At 32.6% G+C, this 27462-nt stretch overlaps 1 protein-coding gene across 1 annotated transcript in view; it reads left to right on the top strand.

Annotated features, from left to right (window-relative positions):
- LOC145664150 (myrosinase 1-like) overlaps nt 1-27104 on the top strand; it is a 36409-nt gene extending 9305 nt beyond the window's left edge. Inside the window, exons 4-11 of the mRNA XM_081730552.1 lie at nt 1535-1660; nt 3562-3745; nt 12655-12749; nt 16055-16202; nt 17485-17633; nt 20890-21024; nt 25966-26072; nt 26911-27104. Of these exons, the coding sequence (XP_081586678.1) occupies nt 1535-1660; nt 3562-3745; nt 12655-12749; nt 16055-16202; nt 17485-17633; nt 20890-21024; nt 25966-26072; nt 26911-27034 (1068 nt within the window). The 3' untranslated portion in view covers nt 27035-27104. The remainder of the gene's footprint in view (nt 1-1534; nt 1661-3561; nt 3746-12654; nt 12750-16054; nt 16203-17484; nt 17634-20889; nt 21025-25965; nt 26073-26910) is intronic.
- The last annotated feature ends 358 nt before the right edge of the window (nt 27105-27462 follow it).

Below are 27462 nucleotides of genomic sequence, written 5' to 3'. Positions count from 1 at the left end.
TTCTCTTTCCATTTGTGATTACTATTGTATATATTTTATTAAAGTAAAACATAACTGTATTATTTTTCTTTTAATAATTGCGATACTATCGTAACGTAATATAATTGCAATTAATACCAAAATATGGTAATAAATTATTATAGAAAGAATACAATTTAGTTGTTACAGTTAATTTCTATTACAGTTATTAGTTATTACAGTTTATATTACAGTTATTAGTTATTTCTGTCATAGTTATTAGTCGATTGGTTGATTTGTAATTTAGCGTTCTTTTCAAAACTAATGCTATATGACGTTTGGGGAAACTCTATAACGGAAAATTACGTTATAAGTTGTAGCTTCAGTGATACTCCATGTAATGACACTCAGCAAAATTGAACTAATCCTCTTCTTAGTTTTATCTATTTATTCTATAAGTTAATTTTGGGTTTTCTAAAACCTTTCGAGGTTACCTGTAAATTTAAAGGCATTTGTACTGAGATAACTAAATAAAACATAAAGATCAAAATAAAGGAAAGAGTCAGGTATTCTACACACGAAGACTCAACCTCATTAGGCACTCAAAACATCTTAGTACAAACAAAATCCAAGAATTGCGAAGTCTGTCTATGTATATAACTCATTTCATAAACACATCTCCAACTTTTTCAATGTCAGCGACAAAAGTTCTTTCCGTTTAATGAAATTAGTTTCGTAAATAACTTCCGAATGGAAAGATAATTTGAGTACAATTTTCGGTAAATTAAAAAGAATGTAATTTTCTGTATGTTCCAGCCTTGAAACTTTGTGAAACGGTGTACGTTCCACCATTACTCCCAAAGTAAATTTTACCAAACGGGAAGAACTTTTGTAACTGACTATACATACATACATACATACAAGAAAAAGGAAAACAGAGATAAAAGTAACTAACTTAAAGAATGACATTCTTAAGATAATATTAGTTTTATTACTATACTACATCATTAGGAAATTGCATAGTAACATTTATTTATTCCACAGTGAAAATTCTACAATCTTTCCAAATAGTTTATTTACAGCATCACATGATCTGACGACTCTGATAAGAAAAGTACTTGAAACAAATATTAAATTGTAATGATAATTTTTCCCCGTCGTATAGATGAATGAGAAATTTCCTGTATTTAAATTTTTCTCTGTTAAGCTAAAGCATTAAGCCATTCTTCTTATTTTTTCTGATGAAGGTAGCAGATCGCAAATCATCGAAATTAAATAAAGTGAAAGCAAGAAGAGAGTATTGAATTTTGGTTTCATTTTCAAAGTGATGTTCATTGTGTACAAAAACATTGATAGACAGCTAAAGAAATTATACTTTTTAATTTGTCGTTGTCCCTTTGCCTACACTATAAAATATATTAAAATTCACAAAAAAGAAATTATAATAAAAAAATAAAATAAAAAGGTTTTCCAACTTATTTATGTGCAATAATTTTGAATCCTTGACGCAATTATTTATTTATTTTACCAAAGTCTCACAGCAAAATAAATCCTTATATTTATCTTTCATTGACAGGTGACACTTTATCACGGTGATTTACCGCAGCCACTCCAAGAGAACTTCGGAGGATGGCCTAACCCTGTCCTCATAGATTACTTTGCAGATTACGCCAGAGTTGCTTTTGAGAATTTCGGAGACAGAGTAAGTATTCTAATAGATAATAATGAAATTAACTGTTCCTTGAAAGAAAAAAATCAGTTACCAGTTAACCTGTAATGTTCTTCATAGTTAATGCTGGAATGAAGACAAAACTTTTCATTACCAAATTGGTAACAATAATTCTGAACAAACAATGAAAATTAGGAAAACATCTTTGTTAAAAAATAAGACTTAAGAAGGAAAGTAATAAAAAAAATACTTAGAACTGTGTACACCTCTAGACTGAACACTTACTAGTGAAGAACTACATAAATGACTATAATAGAACTACCAGCATTTGTCTACTTGAGGCGGTATGTTTTCTATAAGGGAAGAAATTGAATGTGGTCTGGTGTATACAACTATCATGGTATTAATTCAATCTATCACACCAAAATTAACTAATTAAATTAGATTTCTGCTTCAAGCCAAACGATCTGATAGAGCTCCCAGCTAGGTGTTGATTCGAAGAAACAGTGTTTCATCTTTTTCTAAAGCTTGTGTATGAATGTTCAGAAACAAGTTATCATCGTATTATGTCGTTAAACAGCTCTTCATAGAAATAATGAAACTCCCTGTCTGTTACTTTTCGACAGTATTATGCTCCTGTATCTTCACTTGCAGCAAGTGTCTTGTCGAGCGAGAATTATTCCCAAAATAAAACAAATCACCATGAAAGTTAATATGCAGTTCAAAAATACGTTATTACGCAAACTTTTGAAAATGAATGAAATTTCAACTACTTACTGAATCGTGTCTGATAAATGATCATAAAATTTTCGTCCATGTGCGACGTGTAGTTCAATTTTGGATCTATTAACGCACAAAGAACCAAAGAGAATTAATGTGTCTACACTGCTAAAGTCACTTGTCCGTTTGTAGAGGCACGAGCAAACAACTTTAGAATAAGCAAATGAATTTAAGTACAAGATATTACTCTATTAACCAGCATGACGTATATGAGTCTGCAACCCTTTTGCAAATTTGGCAATACGTTATGCATAGATAGCAGCTTTCAAATACTAACAGTTTTTAAATGTTTAATATACAATTAATATTATTAAAGATTGTTTTAATTATTCGGTTTTGATATATCTATTTGTTTCAGTTACATAAGTAGATCTGATGTTGTGCAGACATACAGTTAAAGGCCTACTCTCTAATAAATAACTTATGTACAAAGAAAATTCTCATTTGTAGTCCAGCCAGCGATATTACTTAGGGAAAGGAGATAAAAATTTTTGCATGAACTTTGCATGAATTACAATTTTTTGTCAGTCTATTCTCTTAAAGTTTATATAAATATAATAATCTATTAAACAACATCGCTCTAGGACTCATGATAAAGTTTGTATCCAAGTTCATGAGTTCTATAAATTACTTAGAAGTCAATAACCAAAGAGATTTACTCACTTAACGATTGCAGTTGTCTCCAATAGGCAAGAGTCAAGCATTCGCAGTCATTTAGTCACGCTACCTGAACCACTACATTCTAAAAGCTAATTTGGAATCGAATTATACATCTGGAGGACTTCAACCAATTTTAGTGATGTACTAATACATACATATATTGAACTTTTCTTACTTGATTCTTTATTTATGCGGAGTTTCACATCCCACTTCTGCACAGACACATATCAGTTGTGGATCTAAGCTTAACGTAGATCACATATACCCCTACTGGAAATCGAATCCTACAGGTGAGAACACCACTCCGTTTTATTTAAGCTCACTTTAAATAGTATGTTACAATTACATTGAGATATGAATATCAATCGATGATTCTGTAATAGTCAAGGTAATTCAAAAGATTAGTTTAATTAGGGTAATTTAGAGAAATAATAAATCATACCCTGTTTGTTCTTTTTTATTTCTAATCTTTTTACTTTTTAATTTTAATAAAGGTAAAATACTGGATAACATTCAATGAACCATGGGGTCAGTGTACAGGAGGTTATAGCAGTTCAGATGGCGTTCCTGGAGTTGATTCTCATGGCGTTGGAGAATACTTCTGTGCTCATACTGTTCTTAAATCCCACGCCAAAGTGTACCATATGTACAACGAAGAGTTCAAACCAACCCAGAATGGTAAGGATTAATTATAAAGTTTACCGATTGTTCAGAATTACACAGAACACTGGAAGAGAATTATTCGTATTATAGGGAATATGAATGAACATATAACACGAATTAAGATTTTTTTTTCTTTTACGAAAAGTGTACAGTTCAAATCATGTTTGAATTTGCTTTGTTGCTTGCCTAACTATGAGTTATCCCAAGTAAACTCATCACAGTGATTATCTTCATTATATTTCAGATACTCAGATTTCAATACTTTTTTTTTTTTTTTTTGGTTACTTGAAATCACCCGTACGAGGTTAGAAAAAATATCACATATTAATTTTGTATTATAATTAGAATTTTTAAGTTTTGAGCCCTAGACTTAATGGCGATAGAGTTGTTGAGTTTAGAAAATTATTTCAAAGATTTTACGATATCTTTTAGAAAATGTTTTCTCGAAAATTCAAATTTGAAAAATGTAAATTTGATTTTCTATAAAAAAAAAAAAAAAAAAAAAAGCAAATTTTAAAATTGTGGAAACCGTGTAAGCATGGGTTTTGTTTTATATAATTACAGAATACCAAAGCACATTTTTTGTGATTATAGATGGATTATCAGTTATAAAACAAACTAGTAAAGACACCATAGAATACCACACGAAATTTATATTTATGAGTGAATTTATGCTACCAAAAAATTTTACATTTGAAGCTGAACTGACGTCAAACAACAACACTCTAGGCTTTATATGAACTCCCATTTTCCAAGTATGTAAGATTTTATCCTCACCAATAATTTTTGAAGTTTAACCAAAAATATTTCAACTTCTGGGAAGCACGTCCGTTTAGTATAATTTAAATAACGACAATACTGTAATATTCGGTAGAGTAGCCTAACACAGGTTTTCTCTCTTCATTTTTTTTATTATTATAAAAGATGTTTATACAGTTTGTACACACAAGATTACAAATAAATTAATCTTTAACAAGTTCTTTCCTCTATAACTGGAGCTCCTACCTGTTGGAGCTCGAAGGTTTGAGGTTTGTCGGTTAAGAATGTCCCCGTCCGTTGCAGCTGGATCTAAAGGAACCTCTTATCCATTGCAGCTCAGAGATAGGATTAGAGGAGTCTCTTCCTCCAGTTGTAGCTTGTAGAGATACGTGAGGATATGACCAATTAACAACAGATGACTTTTGCCTCGAATTGTCCGTTTTTATAGCTAGTCTTCGGTTGAAGTGATCTTCTTCGTATTTCTTTGTGTCCTCTTCGTGTTCAACCGGTGTGACGGCATTCCTCGGCTGCTTGCTGGTGTTTGTGCCGAAGTACGTGGTTTCATTTACTAATATGGGATGCTTTTACTCGTAATATGAGGGGGCATTGCAATGTTCTAGGCTTCATATAGTCTCTGATATCCCAACTATATAAGGCAATATTTTTTACGTTTATCCAAAAATCTGCTAACCTCTGGGAAGCATATCTGTTTCGTACAAGTTTGAACAACAACGAAATTCTAGTTTTTTTATACCAGTCATACTCCAAGTATCTGAGATTTTAAGTCACCAATATTTTTTGAGGTTTACAAGGGAAATCTTTCAACCTCTGAGTAGCACATCTGTTGGCATCAGGTTAAACAGCAACAATTTTCTATGCTCTATATAAACTCTCATTCCCAAGTATGTGAGGTGTTAACCTCATTAATATATTTTGTTTGGTTCAACATAAAAATCTATTAACCTCGAAACACTTTTATCCTCAAAAATTATCTTACCTTATAATTCTAACATCAGCACGTATTTCCATGTATCGAGCGTCAGATATAAATAGCCACCGTTAAATTCATCGTTACTCGTGAAAAGATTAACGAATTGACTCTATTAATGAACCCGGCCGAAATAATCGCTCTAGTGATCTATTAGAAAGAAAACGGAATTCACAAATTCGATTTCGTTCAAGAGTTTATCATGTGGAATAACGGGCGGACGAACGGCTATAATAACCTTACAATCTTATAAGTCCTAATAGCATGATCTCCTAATTAAAGGTGCGGAGATTAGAATTTGAATAACGAAAATAAGAATACATTTTAGCATAATAGACTGAGTAGTGTTGACTTTTTTGATTACTCTGCAAAACAGAAAAGAGTGGCTTGCATTTTCCCATATAAATGCGATGAGCTCAGGAGCGCATCCACAAAGTCCGTACTCCCCGAAAATAAAACTTCGTAACTCAACACACATCTGCACATTTTCTCAATAAAACTATGATGGTTTAACAGAGAAATGATTGCTTTAACATGAAAATTTGATCTTACACTTCATCTGTACTTTTTCTCTTATAGATTCATTCTAGTTCTATCATTTTTTTTTCTCTGAAAATATAGGTGGAAGTATTTTACAATTACTTATAGTCTTTTCGGATGCAGAATAATACCCGTTCAATACTCTATAGATGTAATGCCTCATAGTATTGGACCCGCTCCCCCAACAAAAAACCCTGGGTGCGCCTGGATATGTTGGCGCTATATCTATAAAACATAACTTCGTAATAAAAACAATGAAAAGGAACAGCTGTGAAATTTTATAAATAACACTGTATACTGTATACGTCTTTGCAGTAGTTTCAATACTTCTTTTAGCTTTCTTATAGTAGTTAGATTGATGCTTAGCTGCATTAACATCAAAACACATTTCTCCTCTTGTAATCACGTTATTATGCTTATCATCTGTTTTCATTTCTGATATGAACTTAACATCATTAACATCTGTTTCTTAATTTAACACCTATAAAAGAATTATTTAAAGTCGTGGATACAGATCCGTATCTACTACATAAGAATTTTAACAGGGATATGTTCTTACTTGACTCACTGATCAATTATATGTACCATCTCTCAAATTAAGTTTATTCAGTTATGATTTGAATAGCGTCTGAAGTTTGAACAAGGTTATAGTTGATTCTATACGCCATTTGCAAACAAGATTTGTTTCTTACCTTTTTAACTTTAATTACACATATAATTAAATTATTTATATAATTCTTAATAATTACTTATCGATCGTACGGAACACATTATAATATTTTAAATTATTCACCTATTATTGTTCTTCAGGTAATTCTTCTTTTAATATTTCGAGTGAGACACTCGAACAATCATCCTCGGCAGAACATAATGACTGAAATTCTTTTCATCAACACCATCTTTATACTATTTTTTTGTTCCTCAAAGACGATAGTTAAACATTACGTAATCTTTTTCGGTAGTTTTGCTTACCTGTCTTTACCAATATGTTATATAGGCTGCTCTTATTATTTAACTATATATAGAATACGTGTATGTATATCATAGGATTTTGCACTATCTATTTACTTTACCCATTAGGACTACGTGCAGATTAAGAAGAAACCATACGATGGAAAACTTAAAATACAATTAAAAAAGGTAAAATAAATAGGTAGTGCACTATTCTAGGACATGTATACATATATTATGTATATAATAAAATAATAAGAGCAAACTATAATATATTGGGAAAGGCAGGTAACCATAAATACCGCAAATTATTAAATTCTGTTAAGACACGAAAATGCAATTCAGTAAAACCTGTCAACTTGGCCACCTCTCCAAGTTGGCCACCTGCTTATTTTGGCCTGGTTCGTCTTGAACCTGCATTTTCCTATAAGATATTCGTTACTTATTACTCTGTAAGTTGGTCACTTGTCTATCTTGGAAGTTGGCCGCATTGAAGCAATGTTTATCCTATGTTGATAATGATAAATTTACCTGCGTATCTTGGCTACGCGAATATGTTTTGTTATTTTTCTTAACTCTTTCGTTTCCCCGTATGAGAGCCAAATATTCTGTATTTGTTACTGGAGAGAGGGAAGCATAGATTCCCATGATTTGTTCTTGGAGGTCAATGGCCAGAACACTACCCTGACAAATGGGGTGGTAAAGGAAGATGCGAATAAGAAAAAGCACGTACAGGAATTCAGGAAATGGTTGTACGTATTTGTTTACCCTGTCTGTTTTGGTGAAACCATTAGCTATGTCGGCTCCTTTCATCAGTGGGGAGCTTTAGTAATTCAGGAAAATTCTCAAGGTTAAAGCTAACCATCTCAATTGTCATTTATTGGCACCTGACTGTTTGTCGAAAGGTAGCGAAGTTTTTGAGATATGAATTCTCTTAAGATTTTCTCAAAAAGATCTTTTGCTCCAAGGAAAACCTTGTAGCTCATTAACAAGAGGTAGTTACTACAAAATTAGAATGTGCATATGTGCAAAACAAGAATAAAATACATACGTCTAGAATGAACCACCATGAATAAATTTGTTGTTAATAACTGATTTGCTACTTTTCGAAAGGTATCTACAGAAAATATTTGTCGCTGCCGAAAAAAATAATCATATAAACTACACATAAATTATTGAATTTGTAATTTTGCTTCTCTTATGTTCAATCTGAATAACTCAGTGTGCTACAATACCAATTTCAATAAACTGCGTACATATGTTTCGATTTTATGGTTGTTTGTGTGATTGTGTTTTCCATCCGAATAATTCAGTGTACCAGACTAGTTTTTAGAAAGAAAAAAGGTACATATATTAGATATACTGTAATATATTTTTCTAGTACTGTGTATTGTTATGATTACTCTATAATACTTTATTTAAAAGTAGCTGTCGTGGTATTGTTTATTAAAATTTTACAATCAAGTAATACTAGAAATCCTATTCTAAAAAATACAACAATCACACTTATTTTCTGTAAGTTGGCCACCTGTCTAAGTTGGCCACTTTTCAATGGAACCGATGGTAGCCAACATAGACAGGTTTCACTGTATAGATCTTGTGTTGTGAGAAAGGATTTAAGTCACTGTATGGCCTTGAGAATCACTGTCCAAGTATCACACTCGATATATTCGAGGAGAAATTGACTAGGTGATTAATTATAATACGTGTTAATAGTTGATTATATGTTTTAGTAGTTAAAGTTCTGATAAGTAGATAATGTTCTAACAATTAGCAAGATTTTCATAATGCACGGGTTTGTTCGTAAAGCATATTTAGTTATATTCTAAAAGCTTGTTCTTTCTTGTTCTTTAGGTGTAAGTTTCCCTTGTTCTTAAGTAAATCTTGACTATTATGGAAATATTTTTCATTAATAAATTAAACATGATATATAAGCTGATGAAATATGGTGAAATTAAATGATTTTATAGAAATGTGTAAAATTGCTAAAACTCACATAACACTAAATTCACAAGATCCTTTATGTCATCTTGTATCTTCGAACCCTCCTACTAGCTTTCTTAACTTATCCAGTAAATAATCACCATACAAAAACAACCGTACATTATTACAACTTCTTTCTAACAGAGCATGTGTAATTTTTAGTAGCACTGTCATCCCATTGCTTACTTTCATGAAACTCCTATATGTCATCAATCTTAAAATGGATATCAAGTTTGAGACTTATTTCCTTGAGATTATTATTTAAATTAGCGAGATGGAAACATAAAATTGTGTCTTTTATATCTAGAGACGTCTCTGTGAACACCTTCCACAATAAGAAAATTCGTTTAAAAAAATTACTCAAGTAAATAACAGGAAAATGAAAACAAAAACAAATATATATATATATATATATTCCTGTTTTAAACTTACTATTAAAATAATAGCTTGCATATTTATTTTTCTTATTATTCTTTGTCTCAAGATATACAATGAACTAATAGAAAAGATAACAGGTAAATCAGCTAGTCGGAAAGTCTTGTCAATATTTTGTTTCTAAATGACACCGGACTACTCTGGTTCCTAAAATTTGAATCTTTTTTTTAAAATATTAAAGATGACCCTCTTTCTCAAAATATTTAGAAAGAATAGTACATTTTAAGCCACAGTGATGATTAATAATAAAATAATTAATTCATTAGCTCCTGACAGAAAAGTAAACTAGTGAAATTAAAAAATAATTTTGACGATATGAATAGAAAGAAATAGTGAAGCATATTTTGAACGAATAGGGAAATCTCTAAAGTAGAAAATAAAGTAAGAAGACGTTATAGAAGGAGTAGAAAGAAATATAAATAAAATAAGAAATAAAAAATTTAGATTTAACAGAAGACATCAATGAGTTATATTTGAATTTAAGGTTATTTTTTATTATAATTTCAGAATTTATTATTGTATTTTTATTTATTTATTTACAAATGTTTCAGATACAGATCAATGTCCATTTTACACTGAAACAATGTAACAACGTATATAAGAAATAACAGAAGACAAAGAAAAAATTACAAAAATATATTTATATACATAGAACATGAACCATATTTACAGAGACTTTAACTTGTTTTTAAAATGATTTTCAGAGTCAAAAATATCAACATCTGACAAACTATTATACAATGATGCCAGCCTGAAGTATAAGGAACATTGTATAATTGATAATCTGTGCGTTACATATGTAAGTAATGTATGACTGCGAGTAAGACGAGAAGATACGCGAAAATTGACCACAGACACAAACAATTCAGAGGTAATTTTCATATTGATAATTTTATGGAGAAACGGCAAGTCTGCTACCATACGTCGAGTAAGTGGAGTCTGAATATTGAGTTTGTTTAGGAGGTTTGTTTTATTAAGACTACGCACTGAAGGTACTCTTTGTTTGACAATGACAAGAAAAAGTTTAGGATAGAATCAAAACGGGATAAGTTTGAAGCACAGGCCATATTCCATATCGGTGAGCAATATTCAATTTTAGGAGATACAAAAGCTTTGAAGAAAATACTCAGTGATTTGAAATCGCGAATTTCAATAAATCTGTAAAGCATAGCCAGTATTCTCATAGCACTCTTAACAGTAAATGTGATGTGATCAGCAAATGTAAGTTTCTCATCGAACAATACTCCGAGATCTTTATGTGTAACGACTCTTTCGATAGGACTGTTATTAATACAATATTTGTGATAAATTTTATTTTTCTTCAAAGAAATACTAAGAGTACAACATTTTTGAGGGTTTAGCTTTAAATTCCAAGTCATACACCAGTCCGTAAGTTTATTAAGAATTTGTTGAAGTAGTCGAGCATCATCTATGGTAGAGATTTTATGGAAAATTTTACAATCATCAGCAAAGAGAAGAATGTTCATATATGGTAGAGAGAGGAAGGAAGGGAGATCATCCATGTAAAAGAAGAAATAGCAGTGGTCCTAGAACACTACCTTGGGGAACTCCAGAGAGAACTGGGACAAATTTGGATGAAGCATCTAGTATAACAGCACGTTGCATACGATTAGTAAAATAATCCTTTAGTTAAGACAAGAATTTGCCATGATGTTTAAATCTGTTGGATAGCTTCTAAGAAGCATATGGGTGTCAATTTTGTCGAAAGCTTTGGAGAAATCTAAGTATATTACATCCAGTTGAGAGGTTTCTGAAATACAGTTTATAGCATGAATAAGAAATTCTGATAGGTTGGTGAGGCATGATTTCTGTTGCAGGAAACCATGCTGTGCAATATTCAAATAAGGGGCTGTGAACTTGTAAAGCCTGTCCTTAATGATTTTCTCGCAAAGAATTGACAACGGAGAGAGAAGAGAAATGGGTCTCTAGGAACATACATAAGTTTTAGTGCCAGATTTATAGATTAGAATAATGTTAGCCTGTTTCCAAAGTTGGGGGAAAAAGCCTTCCATAAAACATCTATTAAATAAAAAAGCCACGGGATAAGCAATTGACGCGGCTGTATTGCGAAGGAAGGTTGTATAAATATTGTCGTGTCCAAGAGCACGATGGTCAGGTACAGCTATATGTTGGTCAGGTAGAACTGTCGTATTATAATGTTAATGTTTACAATATCCAGTCAATTAAATTTAATGCGTATTTACAGTGGATTGCCTTTAATTAAGACATTGCAAAAACCCCTCAGGAATTCTAATTGTCATTCTACTTACAGAATTCTGTAATTCCTCAATTATTAGAGTTCCAAACTATCGACTCTCCCCTGGAGTCTTGGTCACGGAGGTTTAAAATAGGAAGAAAAAGAATAGAAACATCAAGGAATAAAAAGGAACGGACTTACCAAGGGATGGGTTGTGTTGTAGAAAAAACACGCCTTTCCTGTCCCTTGTTGGAAGTTGCCAACTCATGTTGTTGTATTTATTGCCATGCCAATGCTGTGAAAGTTTTGTAAATTACAGCATTGGCATGGCATTGCATTATAAAATTTTCACAGCATTGGCATGACAATAAAAATAACAACATGAGATGGCAATCTTCCAACAAGGAACAGGAAAGGCGCCCAAATTGATTCCGCCATATTTTAGTTCGCGTTATCTCATTTGGAGATCACTGGTGCACTGGATATGGTTTTGTACAACACAGCTCTCTCATCCGTTCCTTTTTATTCCTTGATGTTTCTATTCTTTTTCTTTTTTTCCTGTTTTAAACATCCGTAACCAAGACTCTAGGAGAGAATTGAAATCTTGGAACACTAAAAATTCAGGAATTACAAAAATCAATAAGTAGAGTGATGCCTTTAATTACTTATTTACAGGTGCATAATTACAGGAATTGCATAGTGATATGAGCTATAATTAAACTTTAAAGTTCATCAAAATAATCAGTTATAGTTTCAGAAACTTCTTTTTCTTTGTATAACACATTGTACACTTTTCTTTGTACACTTAACTATATATTTCCTTCTTGCTGACGTATATATAGCTTTACAATCAAAATAGTGTACTTCCAATACTATTCAGTACATTGTAGGTCAAAATAATTGATATCCTGATATATTTTAATATATTTCAGTTGCTAAAGATTAGATTGAAAATTGAACTAACTTAATTTAAACTTACAGACTGAATCCTGCTTATCTCATTATTTCGTTTTTAAAACTAATTTAACTTCTTATGTTTCTTTTTCTTAGGTCAATTAGGAATTACTCTTGATTGTGGATGGTACGTACCCAAGACTAATTCATCAGGAGACATCCAAGCAGCTAAAAATGCGCTACAATTTAGGGTAATGATAATTCTAATCTCATTTAATATATAATTCAAAATTAAATTTTCCTTAACATTGTAGATTTCGAAAACTAGTACGTACGACTAGAAACACAAACAAAGTCGTTTTTGCGGGAAGATGTATGTTTTTCTGTAAAAAAACTGGCTTATTTTTAAAAAAAAAGAAAAACGAAATATTTCTTCATTGGATTTCATTATTTTCTTATTCCAGTATCACCTTTATTTTCCTGTAGTAGATTTTACAATTTAGAAAGTTCCAATACTTGTGAATTCTATGTTTAGGACGGAGCTGGCTATCTTGATTAGTTTTCAAAACTAATACAATGCTGGATTTACATTACGTGCCAATAAATATACATTATGCAACCCAACATATCTGGAAGTTAAAGTCTACTTCTTATCATATGTGACTCATGGTGTTGGACGTCATTAAAATTTTTAGTTAGAAGTATAATTGGAGAATAAAAGTCTTATAACTTATTTGGTTATAATCCGTGGTCAGAAGAGTCAACTAGAGTTTAATATTTTTACAATGTTTCTGTGTGCTTTGTATTTTAATGTTTATAAATATATGTTTTGTAGAACTGTTCAAAGCTTATATATGTGTATGTCTTCGTATAATTTGGGTGCAATTACAGAAAGAAAAGCTACTCATAGAAGAAGAATCAAGCATAACATAAATGATAGTTGTTTACTTGATAAAGCAAACAGGTTTATGTGCAGTGCATACTAATTATTAAGAATAGTAGATTTAAAGCATCTATGGTAATGGTAAGGTCATAAAAAGAATCAAGACAGCAGAGAAGCTTCATTTACCTTTTAACACAGGGGTAGCCTAAATTGAAACTCATAGACACACACACACACACACACAAAAAAAAAAAAAAAAAAAAAAACTATACACGCTGTAGATTCAGTTTACAAAATTAAAGCAATGAATTGATATTTTGGGTGTAAAATTAGTTTAACAGTCGTAGTAGTTCATTTTTCACAGAATTTCTTCTTTCTTTATAGTTATATCGTGTCAATCTACTTAAAATAGAAAACAGGTAGAAAGTGTTTTAGCTTTCTGCCCGTCAAATTGTACGTACAACATACCTAGCACGATATAAACGTAATTGTTCCGCATGTTCTTATATAAAGTATCTTCTTAGCTTCTGAAACGTTTTACTAGATGGAATTTTAGTTAATGCTAAATTATAAATGATAATTTTGTTCCATGAAATGTAATAATATTTTCAAAACAATTACTGGTAACAGTATTAAACTATGTACGAAATCATTTTTATCGTCGAGCATTACTGTAATAGCTGTACAAACAAATAGTTGGAAATATAACACCCAATGCATGTACCAATGTGCCCTTTTTCTTTCTTATCAAATTATCAATTTTCTTTAATTATGGACTTTTCACATGCAGTAATTAAATGTTCATCTCGTACTATATTGGAAACAGGAAGGTGGGATGTAATGAAATTTTTATTAAAAATGAATTTGCAAAAACTTAAAATTTCCCAGGCCAGAAAGCAGTGTAAAAAATTTAGTTTTATTTCCAAGAATGCTGGTTTTTATTTATTTTTCGAGTTCTTGCATCTCTACTCACGTCTAAGATTTCATAGATCTACATCTATTTTGTGTGAGCTTATGTGACATAAATATACTAACTAGGGATGATTCCATATGGGGACCAACTACCTGGATAAAACCGATATATCGTCTGAAAGTTCTTGCCATGAGAAGTACGAAACCCTTTTCAAATCACGGGCAAACCCACAACTTCACCCTACAAAGGGCCAGTTTGTTGGTGTTTGTAACCCTATGTATGACATATTCGACAGAACTAAAAATGAATGTTACGAGCATAACACGTAAGCATCTGATCCATTATGTTCCTTTTTGGCTCGTTGCTAGAACGTGGCTCCGGCAAGGGTTTGGTAATATCACTTTGCACCCAGACATACCCATTTGGTCAGTGTTGCCAACGAATTGTAAATATAATGTGGCAAATATTTCCTCTACAACTGGACGTATATCCACGTAACGTGGAATAAACATCATTCGTCACTAGAGAAAATATATTGTGGACGTATTCCTCTCTCAAGGAGGAGGAGTTGGTTGCCAACCAATTGTAAAAATGTGAAGGTGTAAAACAGGTACGTATGATGAGAAATTTATACACCAACCTTGGTAGAAACATCACATGATCACACGAAACATCACATCATATAGCAAAAAGACGTTGAGTGTGACCATTTCCCAACCATTCTAGGTTGTCAGTGTTGCCTACCAAATCTGAACATCATGATGTTGCAAGTGACGTGCTTGCAATTGAACCAGTATATAACAAATGTGACATAAGCAACATTGGACAATGGAAAACCTAGCATGGGTCACAGTCTAATTATGTTTGCCAATGCTATAGACTTCATGCAATAATCTTGAATGTTCACATTAGTTGGCAACAATGATAAACTGGGGTGCTTGGGAGACGGGGACACTCGCACTATATTTTCCATTCCAATGCTGCTTCTGTACATTTGTTTTATATTCGTTCATGGCACGCACGCCTGGCAACACTGAGAACCTAGAATGGTTGGGAGATGGTCACACTCAACGTCTTTGTGCTATAGTATCGTGTAACATTTTTGCCAAGCTTGGTGTGTAAACGTCTTATCGTACGGAACCTGTTTTACACCTTCTCATTTTTACAATTGGTTGGCAACACTGACAAACTGAGATCCTTGAGAGAGGAATACGTCCACAGTGCATCTTCTCTAGTGACGAATGATGTTTATGCTACGTTACATGCATATGCATCCAGTGGTAGAGAAACCATTGGCCACATTATATTTACAATTCGTTGGCAACACTGACCAAATGGGTACGTCTGGGTGCAGAGCGATATTACCAAACTCTTGTTAGAGTCACATTCTAGCAATGAGTTAAAAAGGATCATGAAGGACTCAGGCACTTACTCGTGATGCATCGTAACAATCATTTTTAGTTCTATCGAATATGCCATACAGAGGGTCGCAAACACCAACAAACTGGCTCCTTATAGGGTCAGGTTGTGGGTTTGCCCGTGATTTGAAAACGGTTTCGTACTTCTCATGGCAAGAGCTTTCAGATGATATATTGATTTTATCCAAGTACTTGGTCCCGGTATGGAATCATCCCTAGTAAGTGTAATATTTACTGAAGTGGAAGGAAGAAGGTAAAAGACATGTGTCCAAGAACTTCAATAAATTGTGTAAGCCGTTCTTTCTCCCATAATGTTTACTATGTATTGATGATCCATTTCAGCTCGGTTGGTTTGCCCATCCTATTTTCAGTGCAGAAGGTGATTATCCGCCGCTCATGAGAGCAATGATCGATCAGTTTAGTAAAGAAGAAGGTAGACCTCGTTCAAGGTTGCCTAATTTCACGGCTGAAGAAGTGGAGTACATCAGAGGTATTTAACCAAAGTAAACTTGTACTTAAACTATAACTATGAATTAAGAGAAATCAATATTTGTCAAAGATTGAATTAAAAATTTTTCGAAGTGCAAACAAGATTATCTGGTTAGAGAATTCTTACTTTCTAGAAACCAAGGATTGTCTCTATGATCCTATATGTAAATTACGTTTCTGAGTGTATACATTTTTATTGTATATACGAGTATAAACTGTAACTCCCTTTTTGAGGCAATAAACTAAATTTTGCTCCAAAAGTAAAGGAGCCACAAACTACAGTAAAAACCTCACTAATCCGGACTAATTGGGGTGGTGGATACGTTGATCGGTTCAACAAATAACCTAAGAAAACAATAGAGAGTGCCTTAAAACTGTAGCACCAAAACACGTTTATTATAATGTATTTAAAGGATTTACTGGCAAGTGCACTACATGTATAGCTAAATACATGTAATACTACTGTATTATAGTATATTGTCAACTGTATTATCATTAATACATGTAGCTTTGTGTAGTGTATTTGGCAGCACTGGGCAAATACAGTAAAGTATTCTTAACCGTCATGGAGTTATGTGACGAATGTAATTGTTGACTTGTACTCACATTTAAAACCTTGCACTTTTTTCAGTCCTAATTAAGCGAAGTCGGGCTTAGCAGGGTTTTACTGTGTTGTAAAATATTGTAAAGCTACCGGAAATAATTCCTGATAATTAAAACAAGTACAACAATGGATTGAAGAGGTAGACAATAATTATTTCTACATTATCATTACTATTATATTAATCGGTTATTTATCAATTAAATACTGGTATATGTGAAAAAAATCGTGTATACAATGTTAAGCAGTAGTGCACGTTTAAGTTCTTGAATTCTGTTTCTGATATTAAGAGCTGTCCAGAAAGATAAACACAATTTAACATAAATGAGCACATGAGGGTAGGATCAACTAACAGGTGCAAAAACCCCTATAAATTTTTGGCATTACAAAATAGCCTATTTTAAACCTCACACTATCACAAAGTTTTTTTTTTTTTTTTTTTTTTTTTTTTTTTTTTTTTTTAAATTTCGAATGTCTTTGTTGAGGAAGCTTTATCGATAGGTCTGCACAACCCCATGCATTTTACCCTGTCAATATGGACGAACAAAATTGCTATTGCATGATCATAACATTTTACTAAATAAAACTCCACAATTTTTTGATAGATTTAAGTACCAAGGATTTGCTATATATATATTGTTATCTAATTCAAGATCGATATTTGTTATAATTTGTTTTGTAGGGGCTGGAGACTTTCTAGGGTTGAATCATTACACATCAAACATAGCAGAAGAGGGACAGGATGGAGTTAGTCCCTCATGGCAAAGGGACCAGTCCAATATCCAAAGTTTTGATCCTTCATGGCCGTCCTCATCTTTATGGGGGCTGAAGGTTAGCTACATTCTTTTTATACTTTTGGAACACAACATGTTATGTTAGAAGAAAGTAAATTATTTCCTTGCATTCTATTTGCATTTTCGTACATAATTTTATATAATAATATATATATTACGCTAACCTATTCTACTCTGAAAGGAGTCATTCTGCATCGGAATAACAAGAAATGTATGTGGGACCAGAATGCATATATTTGTGGGCTCAGAAAAAGAACTTAGCTGCCCCTTCAGATCGAAGTAACTCACGTACGATTTTTTTGAGAGCGTGGTCTAAGATTTGATCTCCGATAATGGTAGGTGCCTCGCACACGAAGTTGAGCAGAAGTTCGGGTCCCATTTTATGAAGCAGGTGTCCGCCTAATGTGTTCCTTCTGCTAGAAAGGAGTGTTAAACTTCCAATAAGTCTATCAGAAAAATCAAGTTATTATTTTTAATGATTGACAATACTCTTAGACGATAATGACATAAAAAATACATATATTTCACAACAAAAAGTCATATCTTAATTAAATTCAGAGATAATATTGCATATCCAGACATTTTACTCTCTCCTCGGCTTCAAGAAAGTGATTATGAAAAGACAGAGTTGGTTATCAAAACAGTGAGACATCTATATAGTTTATTACATGTGAGATATGTAAGGTACCCTTTACCTGCGTCTCCATTGTTAGTGGTATGTTAAATGACGGTCTGTAGTGCGTCAGACGGAATACAATGAAGGTATGTATTAAGGAGATCAGACAGTGGTGGTATAAAACGGGACACCTCTCTGCATCTCAAAGAAAGCAGATTGTGGGGGCGCGGTTAGTTGGTACAAATGTCTAAGGTTACCAATGTGTTGAATGTCACAAGGAAAGTTTCAAGGTGATGACGGCCTACATATCATGGGAAAAGAACATAAGGAGAAGAGTTATAGTTTGACAGAAAAGAAACTTATTGACAGAAGTAACAGAGCTTGAAGAGGGTTGTCACCAAAGAAGAGAGGGACTGCGGTAATTCAACCAGACATGAAATAGCTCAATTGCGACGATCACAGTTCAACACGATTTGCATAACCTGAGGATCCACAGTCCAGGTGCAATTTCAAACCCGTTGATCACTGCCAATAGCAGTTTTTACGTGGGAAAAATGGTACCTAGAATATGAAAAGTGGGTACCGCATATGACTAAAAAGGCGTAATATATCTCGGTGAGTTTTGTTTCAAGTTATTTCTAACAACAGCCGTGCATATGTAAGGTTGAATTCGTCCTAAATTGTCTCGTCCCTACTGTGAAACATATAACAAATCTGTGATGATTTGAGTCATAATTTCTTGGTATTCTTTGAGTCCTATGATTACGCCACCCGTGATTATGTGCACATTTTACATAACGTATGGTTCAGATGTTGTTTCCGGCCAATGATGCAATTTTCCAAGACGACAATGCGTCAACCTACATTAGGGGAATTACTGATGTAGTTTCATGAACATCGGACTTCCCTGGTCTGTCTAATCCTCAGACTTTTGCAGTAGTGAACACCTGTGGTCAGTTATGCAGCTCACGCTCCGGAGCAGATATTTTTTCCATTCTCGCTAAATGAAATGAGAGGTACACTACAAGAGGAAAGCCTCCAGAAACCAATCTTGACTTACAGATTGTAATATAAATGATAGAAACACCTGAAGAAAATTGAACTTGAATTATTAATACGAAATGGAACCACCGTTAACCTGCAGAACAACTATGACTAGTAATGAAATTGAGATTTATAAGGTATGGATGTTTCCAGATACATATGGCTTTATTCTCTATGAAGCGAAGTTCTACCAACGAGAATGTAGAATATCTGCTTCTGAGTGTGAACTCCACGACTGACTATAGATGATGAACACCTATGAGGTCTTCACAATGCATATGAACCTAAACCGTAGCATGCCTAGCAGTGTGAATTGAATACTAGACACTTGCTTCGTTGGGTAAAACATCTGGACCATAGGATGCATGTGGTCAACGTAAGTCCCGTAGGTATATCACAGGACTTACGGGAAAACAGAAAAATTAAAGCCCAAAGCATCGCAGAGCAATCACCATGTTTCAATCACAATTCAGAAAATGAACCTCGTTATTTATTAAAAATATATGTTCAAAAATCTATTACTATTATTATTATTTTAGCTTCCATTTAATGTATCACTAGATAAAGGAATTAATGTAGTATTGTAGTAAATGTGGTTATATATATATCACTATAGTGATTACCCAATACAGCTATTTCAAATTTGTATGTATATTAACAGAAGGAAAGTTGCTACTCTACAATTCGTTAAACACAGATTTCTCTGTAGCTTGAGGAACTCATCCATCAGTTTGGTATCACGTATCTTCACACCTTTATGAGTTCCATCTCAAGCAGTAGTTGATTCATATGTAATCCACACCTATGAGAGAGAAGAAAATTTGAAACATTGAAACTTAATACTATATTAAGTTATTTATTTATTTAGTTAGTTAGTTATTTTTTAAGTTCAGTTCAATTTATTGCGTTCCTTCGACTTTATTTGTGAATGAAGTTACTGTCTTTTACGCTAACGTGTCGATGGCCAGCCCCCATTTCCATTAACTTTATGTTGTGGGTCCAGGTAAATGGCAACGTTGCATTTTCATTTCACATTGGGCGTATAAAGAGTGTACAGTCCAAACGGCTCGTCCGATTTTAAAGATTCCTTCACTTTAGACTGAAACCATCATATTTAGAGACGGTATCCCCTCTTACATTTTGTTGTAACTCTGATAATAACAGAATTATCTTATATCTGGGTACTTTTCAGACACCCTGTATATCTTAATCCTTTCCACTATATAATTTTTAATTTTTTTTTTTTTTTTTATGAATTCGGTCTAACTACAGATAGATTTTCTTAATTCGTCGTATTGTAGTCATATCTGTCTAAATTCTTTTGCAATTCTATTAAATGTTCCCTTATTGATAATACTTCACCAGCACTGTCAAAATACAAAGAGCTAGCGACAACTATGAGGATTATTAGTATGTGTAATAATTCTTATCACCATTGTTCACAGGTAAAACATTCTAAAAATTACCTCGGATGAGTTTTCTCAGTATTCTATGTCATATATACGGCATTTGAGTAAAATATGGTGTACTATAATGATAGAATTTTTTGTTTATCTAATATTGATACAAGAGATCTGATTGCACATGTAGCTAAACCTAGCTTATTATGAAGAGTTTCTCTTTTGTTCTGTAGGTTGTTCCATGGGGATTTCGTCAATTATTAGGATGGGTTAAGAATGAATATGATAACGTCCCAGTTCTTATCACTGAAAATGGTTACCCTGACACAGGAGGTCTCAACGATACTGGAAGAGTTGATTATCATAGGGTAAGTCACTGTTGCTTACTAGTTGAAAAAAAAACTGAAAAAAATTTAATGCAAGTGCAAAAATATGGATATGTGACAAAGGAATACTATGTAAATTTGGATCAATTTTCCAAAAATTCATCAATTTTCCAAAAATCAATTCCCAAAAACACTAACAGCTTCAATACATAAACCATAAGTTAATAATAATAATTGTAAGAATATTGTAAATTTCTTACAACGGTAAAGTAGATCTCTTTCCCTATTTTCCTCCAAATTCCATACCTTTTATCCGTATTCATTACATATTATGGTAAGTGCAACTACAGTTATCCGAACTCCAGTCATCTGGATACACAAATACCCGGATCGATATCACAAATAAAAACTTCACATTTAAAACAAAGAAACTTATCGAAATGCGAACTGTATGTATTAGTTCTTAAAAATATAATTTTCTTGAAATTTCTGTTAAAACCAAAGTTAAAATTTATATTTAATTGGAGTTTATTGCATTTTTGAAATGTCTATAGCAAAAGTGACCATTATTTTTAACATACATTAGGCCTACTTTTTATTATATTGAGTAAAAACGATATTAAACTTTATATCCCACAATATAACCCTTTTCAATGATTTCCTCTATTGTCTGGATACCTGGGTTTTACCGTATTTTCTAATGTTTTTTTTTTTTTTTCATACCCTGAAGAAATACAGAATCAAAATCATAAGATAGCATAAAAGCAGACACATCTTGAAAGAATTCCGAAGCAAGAATAGAAAATACTTTAAACTAACCTACCAGAAAACAGTGCGAACTTAAGTACAGACCCCTATGAAAAGTTACACTATAAGTACATACGTTAAGTTTTTCATTGCATAAGGAGAGAAAGAATTAGGAAGAAAAGGGGGGGAAAAAAACTAAATTTTAATTCTTCTCTATCTGATGAAGTATTTAGCGAAAATACTTGTAGTATACTTTGTGTTTACGTTTTTCATCATTTTCTGGCAAGTAATTTAGTCGAAGTTAATGATACATCACTTAAATTAACTTTTAGAAACTTGTGTAGATTAGAAGCATTGTAACATTTAGAATAAATGTTTAGCTTAGTTCACTGCTGATCTGAAAATAGCAGAGAAATACGTTGTAAAGATATTTCTGTAAAATGAAATGAAATCTTTAAGTTTTACGTCCCACGGTTATGCCGGTTAGGCTAAAGGAGACGGTGATTATGAGAGATGAGTGAAATGGTGGAATGAAGAAAGTGGGAGGAAACGGGAGAACCCCGAGAAAACCCACGAGCACGGTGTTTGTCCACCACAAAGTTCACTTGGCGGGGGCTGGGATCGAACCCGGGACCCCAAGCACCAGAGGTGAACGCTCTACCACTGAGCCACCGCGCCCCCCATTTCTGTAAAGAAATGTCAAGGAACTACTGAATCTAAGAAATATGGTAATTTATTTACTGATATTGATATAATGTTGGTTACAAATATGGTATTTGAAACTTATAATCTTACAATTTAATTTTGAAATTTGGTTTATTAGATACTTTCCATATCCGCTACATATACATTCACTCTGAACGCCACGTATTCTAGCTTTGCAAGTTCTTGTATCAAATAAAAGACAAATTCTCACCAAAGCATCTACTATCTACTAAATAAACAAATAAATAAATGTTATTAGATAGTAGATTCTTTGGTCAAAATTTGTGTTTTATGTGATACATTCACTGTATTTTCTATATTGTATCCAGTTGCGTCTAGGCAGAATTATTGGTCCTGAGCAAGCAAGTGTGATACACAACCACTTACAGGAATAAAATATAAATTGGCCTACATGTAAGATGGAATTATTGCAGAGCAAGCTACAGTACTAACTCAGGGATACTGAATCACAGACATATTACAGTGTTTATTTGTAACACAAGAACATTCCACCAAATATAATTTTATAATTTAGTACAGTCTAGACCAGGACCGTGCCGTAGAAAATCTGCGCCCGGGGCGAAAGTATACGACGGCGCCCCCATACATATATTCCAAGCAATTTTTCCTATCTTTTTTCCTTTTTTCCATCGAATTTTTCGCCCCCTTCCTTCGGCGCCCGGGGCTGTCGCCCCGCCCCCACCACGGCAAGGCCCTGGTCTAGACAAGTGGTTCCCAACCTTATTTTGACTGATGACACATTTTACTAGATGACCAGGGCATCGCGACACACTTGTTTGATTTTAAATTAATAATAATATAAATTTTAACACTGTAAGTAACTTGTAACTTTGTATCAAGTAGTGACCCTGAACATTGTTGCTGCTGCTGGTATAGTCTGTCTCAAAATTGGTGAAATTATTATTGAATTTTTAAATTTCGTGACACACCTTATGGGATAACCACAGGTCTAGACTACTGTATATTTTTATTTGCGTATGGCAAGTAATTTAACACAAAGATTAGTATAGAACCAATGGGGTCTATGTGTTAAATACGGCTGTGACTTTTTTTTTTTTTTTCAATCGAAGCGAGCTCCTACCATTTGACTCAACCAGCATTTGTGTGTCTGTTTGTATCAAGATAGCTCTTGCTAAAATATGTCCGATTTTATTCATTCTTGGTATGTGCATTCATTCAACCCTGTTGTTTGGAGTTACAACTCATCAAGAATAGAGAGTTACAACCAAAAGGGGGCAAAGTCTATCTCGTGTGACAAGTTCATATCCATGTATACGAAACAATTTTCCAGGTATAAACTATGTAAATATGATTCTTTAGAGCATCACGATTATCTGCAATGGTTGTAATTGAAATTGGGCAAAGATTAATGTTTAAAATGTCGTAAATTCCCCAAACTTCTAAGTTTCCTTATTTAAATAAGGTAGTAAGTAAATAAATAGTAAATAATTTTCCTTGATAACTTTCACCAAAATTATTGGATTTTGGTGAAGTATGACATTAATTTTCATTGAGGCATCCCAATCATCCCTTTGCTTAGGATTAGAGTCTGTTTAGAATGAAATTATACTCCTCCCTATCGGATGTTCTAAAAATGGAGCCCATGGACCGCAAAGCACGATCCACGATGTTATATATATATATATATATATATATATATATATGATCCACGATACTTTTCTTTTCAAATGACCCATAACTTGTCGTTAAAGTCTAAAAAGAATTAAAAGGCGAATTTACCACCCACACAAACCTCACAAATAAAAATTCTGTTTAATTTCGATGGAATATGACGTATATTTTCATCGAATATTCCCAATCATTCGCTCTGCATGAAGCCAAATCAGCAAGAGTAAAGCAGTGGGTTGATCCTTTGCCGAGTTTTAAGAAGGTTCCATAACTTTCGTTTAAAAAAATCGATTTTGACATATTATGTAAAAATAAGTTTCTATATAACATTCGGAACAATAGGAATATATATATATATATATATATATATATATATATATATATATATATATATATAGGTGGAATATGAAGCATAATTTGGGGGCTACGCAATCCTCCCCATTTCTTGGTTTAAAATAAACCAAGAACGAGAATCTTTTCCCTCCCCCTCCCTCATGGCCATAAAATATATGTTGCACTATAACTTTCATAACAAATATTCGATTTTGACGAAATTAAACATATGCGTTATTGAGGTTTACACTCAAACCGCACTGCTTTTGAAGTTTGTCAAAATTGAACTCACTTTACCCCTTCCCCCAAGATTAAAAAAAAAATCATTCCTTCCTAAAAATAATTTGATATTGGTGGAATATGCCGTATTTTTTCCTGAAGATTCCAAATCGTCTCTAGAAGTCGGAGTTAAAATATGTCAGTAACAAGGCAATCATACCATCACTTTTTCCTCTCCTGATTTTAAATGAATTATGTTCTGTGAAAATATTGTAAAATCACTTTAACTTTTATAAAATATACTGTGATTTTGTTTGAGATTAGTGATTTATTTGTATAGTTTAGAGTTGAAATTAGTGACAGGGAAGATGGAGGATCGCTCGTTCCTAACCAATCAAAGCAGTGCTAAATGTATTGTTTTTCCTTAAATTATTGCCCGTTTAATCGGAGCTATTTGAACCACTGGGATATTTGGCTCAAATTAAGAAAACTAATTTGCACCGTTTACTGTTTGATTTAATGCTATGAATTTATGCTTAGTTTATGTAGTAGCTCGAATAGTAAATAGATAATTACAATACTCGTAGTTTCTTCAATAAATGTGCTTCTCCCTTTTTCTAAATACCCTAATACATTGTTTTAAATAGAACAAATAAGGTGTCAAATCTGTGTAAAAATCCTTTCCAGCATGATAGAATTTAGCCTATTATGGATACTATTATGACGAGTATTCAACCTACGTTTACAAGTAGGAATTCTCTATTCGCTTTATATTGTCCTCCACCATCATATTTACTCAAAGATTTTTTACAGGCTACCATATCTTCTCTGTTTTAAGATCCATACTTGATTGCAAAGAAATGCGTAATTTATCCCTTGGCCACTCTGTACGGTGTATGTAATTGACGTTTGTGTATAATTGTTCACTTTTAATTACAACAATACTAGATAATTAAATTCTAGATAATTCTAGATAATTCTAGATAATTAAATAGCATTATAACATATTCAGATAATTATTTCAGATATTAAGGTAATAGAGCATAATATTTAGAAACCTAACTCTGTTAGTCTATTGCCCATGGCGAAGCAATATGTACAGCTCATTATTACTACAAATGAATATGCAATTATGCAAGCATCTACTGTTCAAAAGAGCATAAATATTCTTGAAGACAGAATGTATTTTTATTGACAGAATGCATTTTCATGCACTTGTAGAATCCTGTGCAATCTTCACTTTCCTTTTACTGAGAAAGTCTAAATTAATTTCTTTTAGAATAATCAAATCCTAATATTCAATTATAATCGGCTGTTAATTTCTTACAGAGTTACATCAACGAAATGCTGAAGGCAGTGAAGCTTGACGGTTGCAACGTTCAAGGCTACGCAGTTTGGAGTCTCATCGACAACTTTGAATGGAATAGTGGTTATACGTTAGTAGAATATGTCATTCTTTATTTCTTTGTTTCATTTTTAAATCATTATTAATGATCGTGTAAACCTATTTTCGTTCTTCATTTGATATTTCTTTTTTCCCTTTTTTTTTAAAAAAAAAATACCAAGAGTATTATACTTTCTGTATGGCATAGCATGGGATGAAACACAATCAGTCTTGACCACACTTTGCTGACAAGCTTAGTGCATATATGAAACATTATACTGTGCAGCAGGCGGGCACGGGAATTTATTAGTTAAGGTACTTATTTTTGTAATCATACAAAAAAAAAAAAAATCATCTTCTAAATTGGCCTACTTCATCAAATTCTTTGATGAAGTCTGTGAATGGGAGATATATTCTTTAGGAAAAGAAAAAAAAAATATTGTTGACACCAGGATGCACATTCCTAATCATACAAAGGATGAAACAAAGAATAGCTAAGCTGATATATCCTTCTGCTAAATCATGTTTCTTGGGAAGAAAATGAATAAAGTGTTAGGTTACTGACGCCATATTAAGTTTGTTTGTTCTTCATACGCTTTTTAAAACCTAATTAACAAAGTAAGTGCCTTTTATGTAGAAGGTTTCGACTAAAATGATAAGAAGAATAAGAACATAAATTTTGCTGAGTACGGATTAAAGCGGATTGTATACGTAAGATATAACGTAGCAGTCTTTTTTTTCACACAATTATACGCTCCAATGTTTTTTTTAATAGTACAAATAAGCATTAACTCAGTAGCTTATGTTTTCTGTTCATTACTAGCAACGTGAATACATACGACAACTTAACTTTTGGTTTTCTTTGAAACAGTATTTCTTTTCTTTTTTAGACAAAAATTTGGACTGTATGCTGTGGACTTTGATGACCCTGCCAGACCACGCACAGCTAAGGAATCATCTCGTGTATATAGTCAAATTATCCAAGACCATGGATTTCCACAACCTACCAATTAAAAGAATTGAATGCTAACACCATATAAGGACTTAAAATATTTTGTATGATATTTACAAAATAAAGCATAACTTAACAAAGAAGAGATTATAGTAATTTATAAGGTACTCTCAATTTGTGCAGAAAAAATATAGAAAGCTTTATTTAGTGTATCGCAATATTTGGTTTAATTTATTTGAAAAAGTATGACATTTTAGTTTTATTATTAAGTATGCATACATTGAAACATACTGTAGAATACTATACTTAATGAATGACCCATGACTACGCTAAACAACGTTGCAATAATTTAGTCTACAATTATTTGTCATACCGAAGTTATTTCTTAATATTATCATTACAGCATGTGATTTACGTTCTTGAATTATAGTCAGAGGCGTAAAGAGAATATGCGGGTATAAACAGAGAATATCCAAACTCGGATCTTGGT

Source organism: Thermobia domestica, chromosome 11 (genome assembly GCF_964235325.1).
Source record: "Thermobia domestica chromosome 11, izTheDome1.hap1.1, whole genome shotgun sequence".
Classification (NCBI taxonomy): domain Eukaryota; kingdom Metazoa; phylum Arthropoda; class Insecta; order Zygentoma; family Lepismatidae; genus Thermobia; species Thermobia domestica.
Note: the sequence above shows the minus strand (reverse complement) of the source record. Positions and strands in the feature narration are given on the sequence as shown.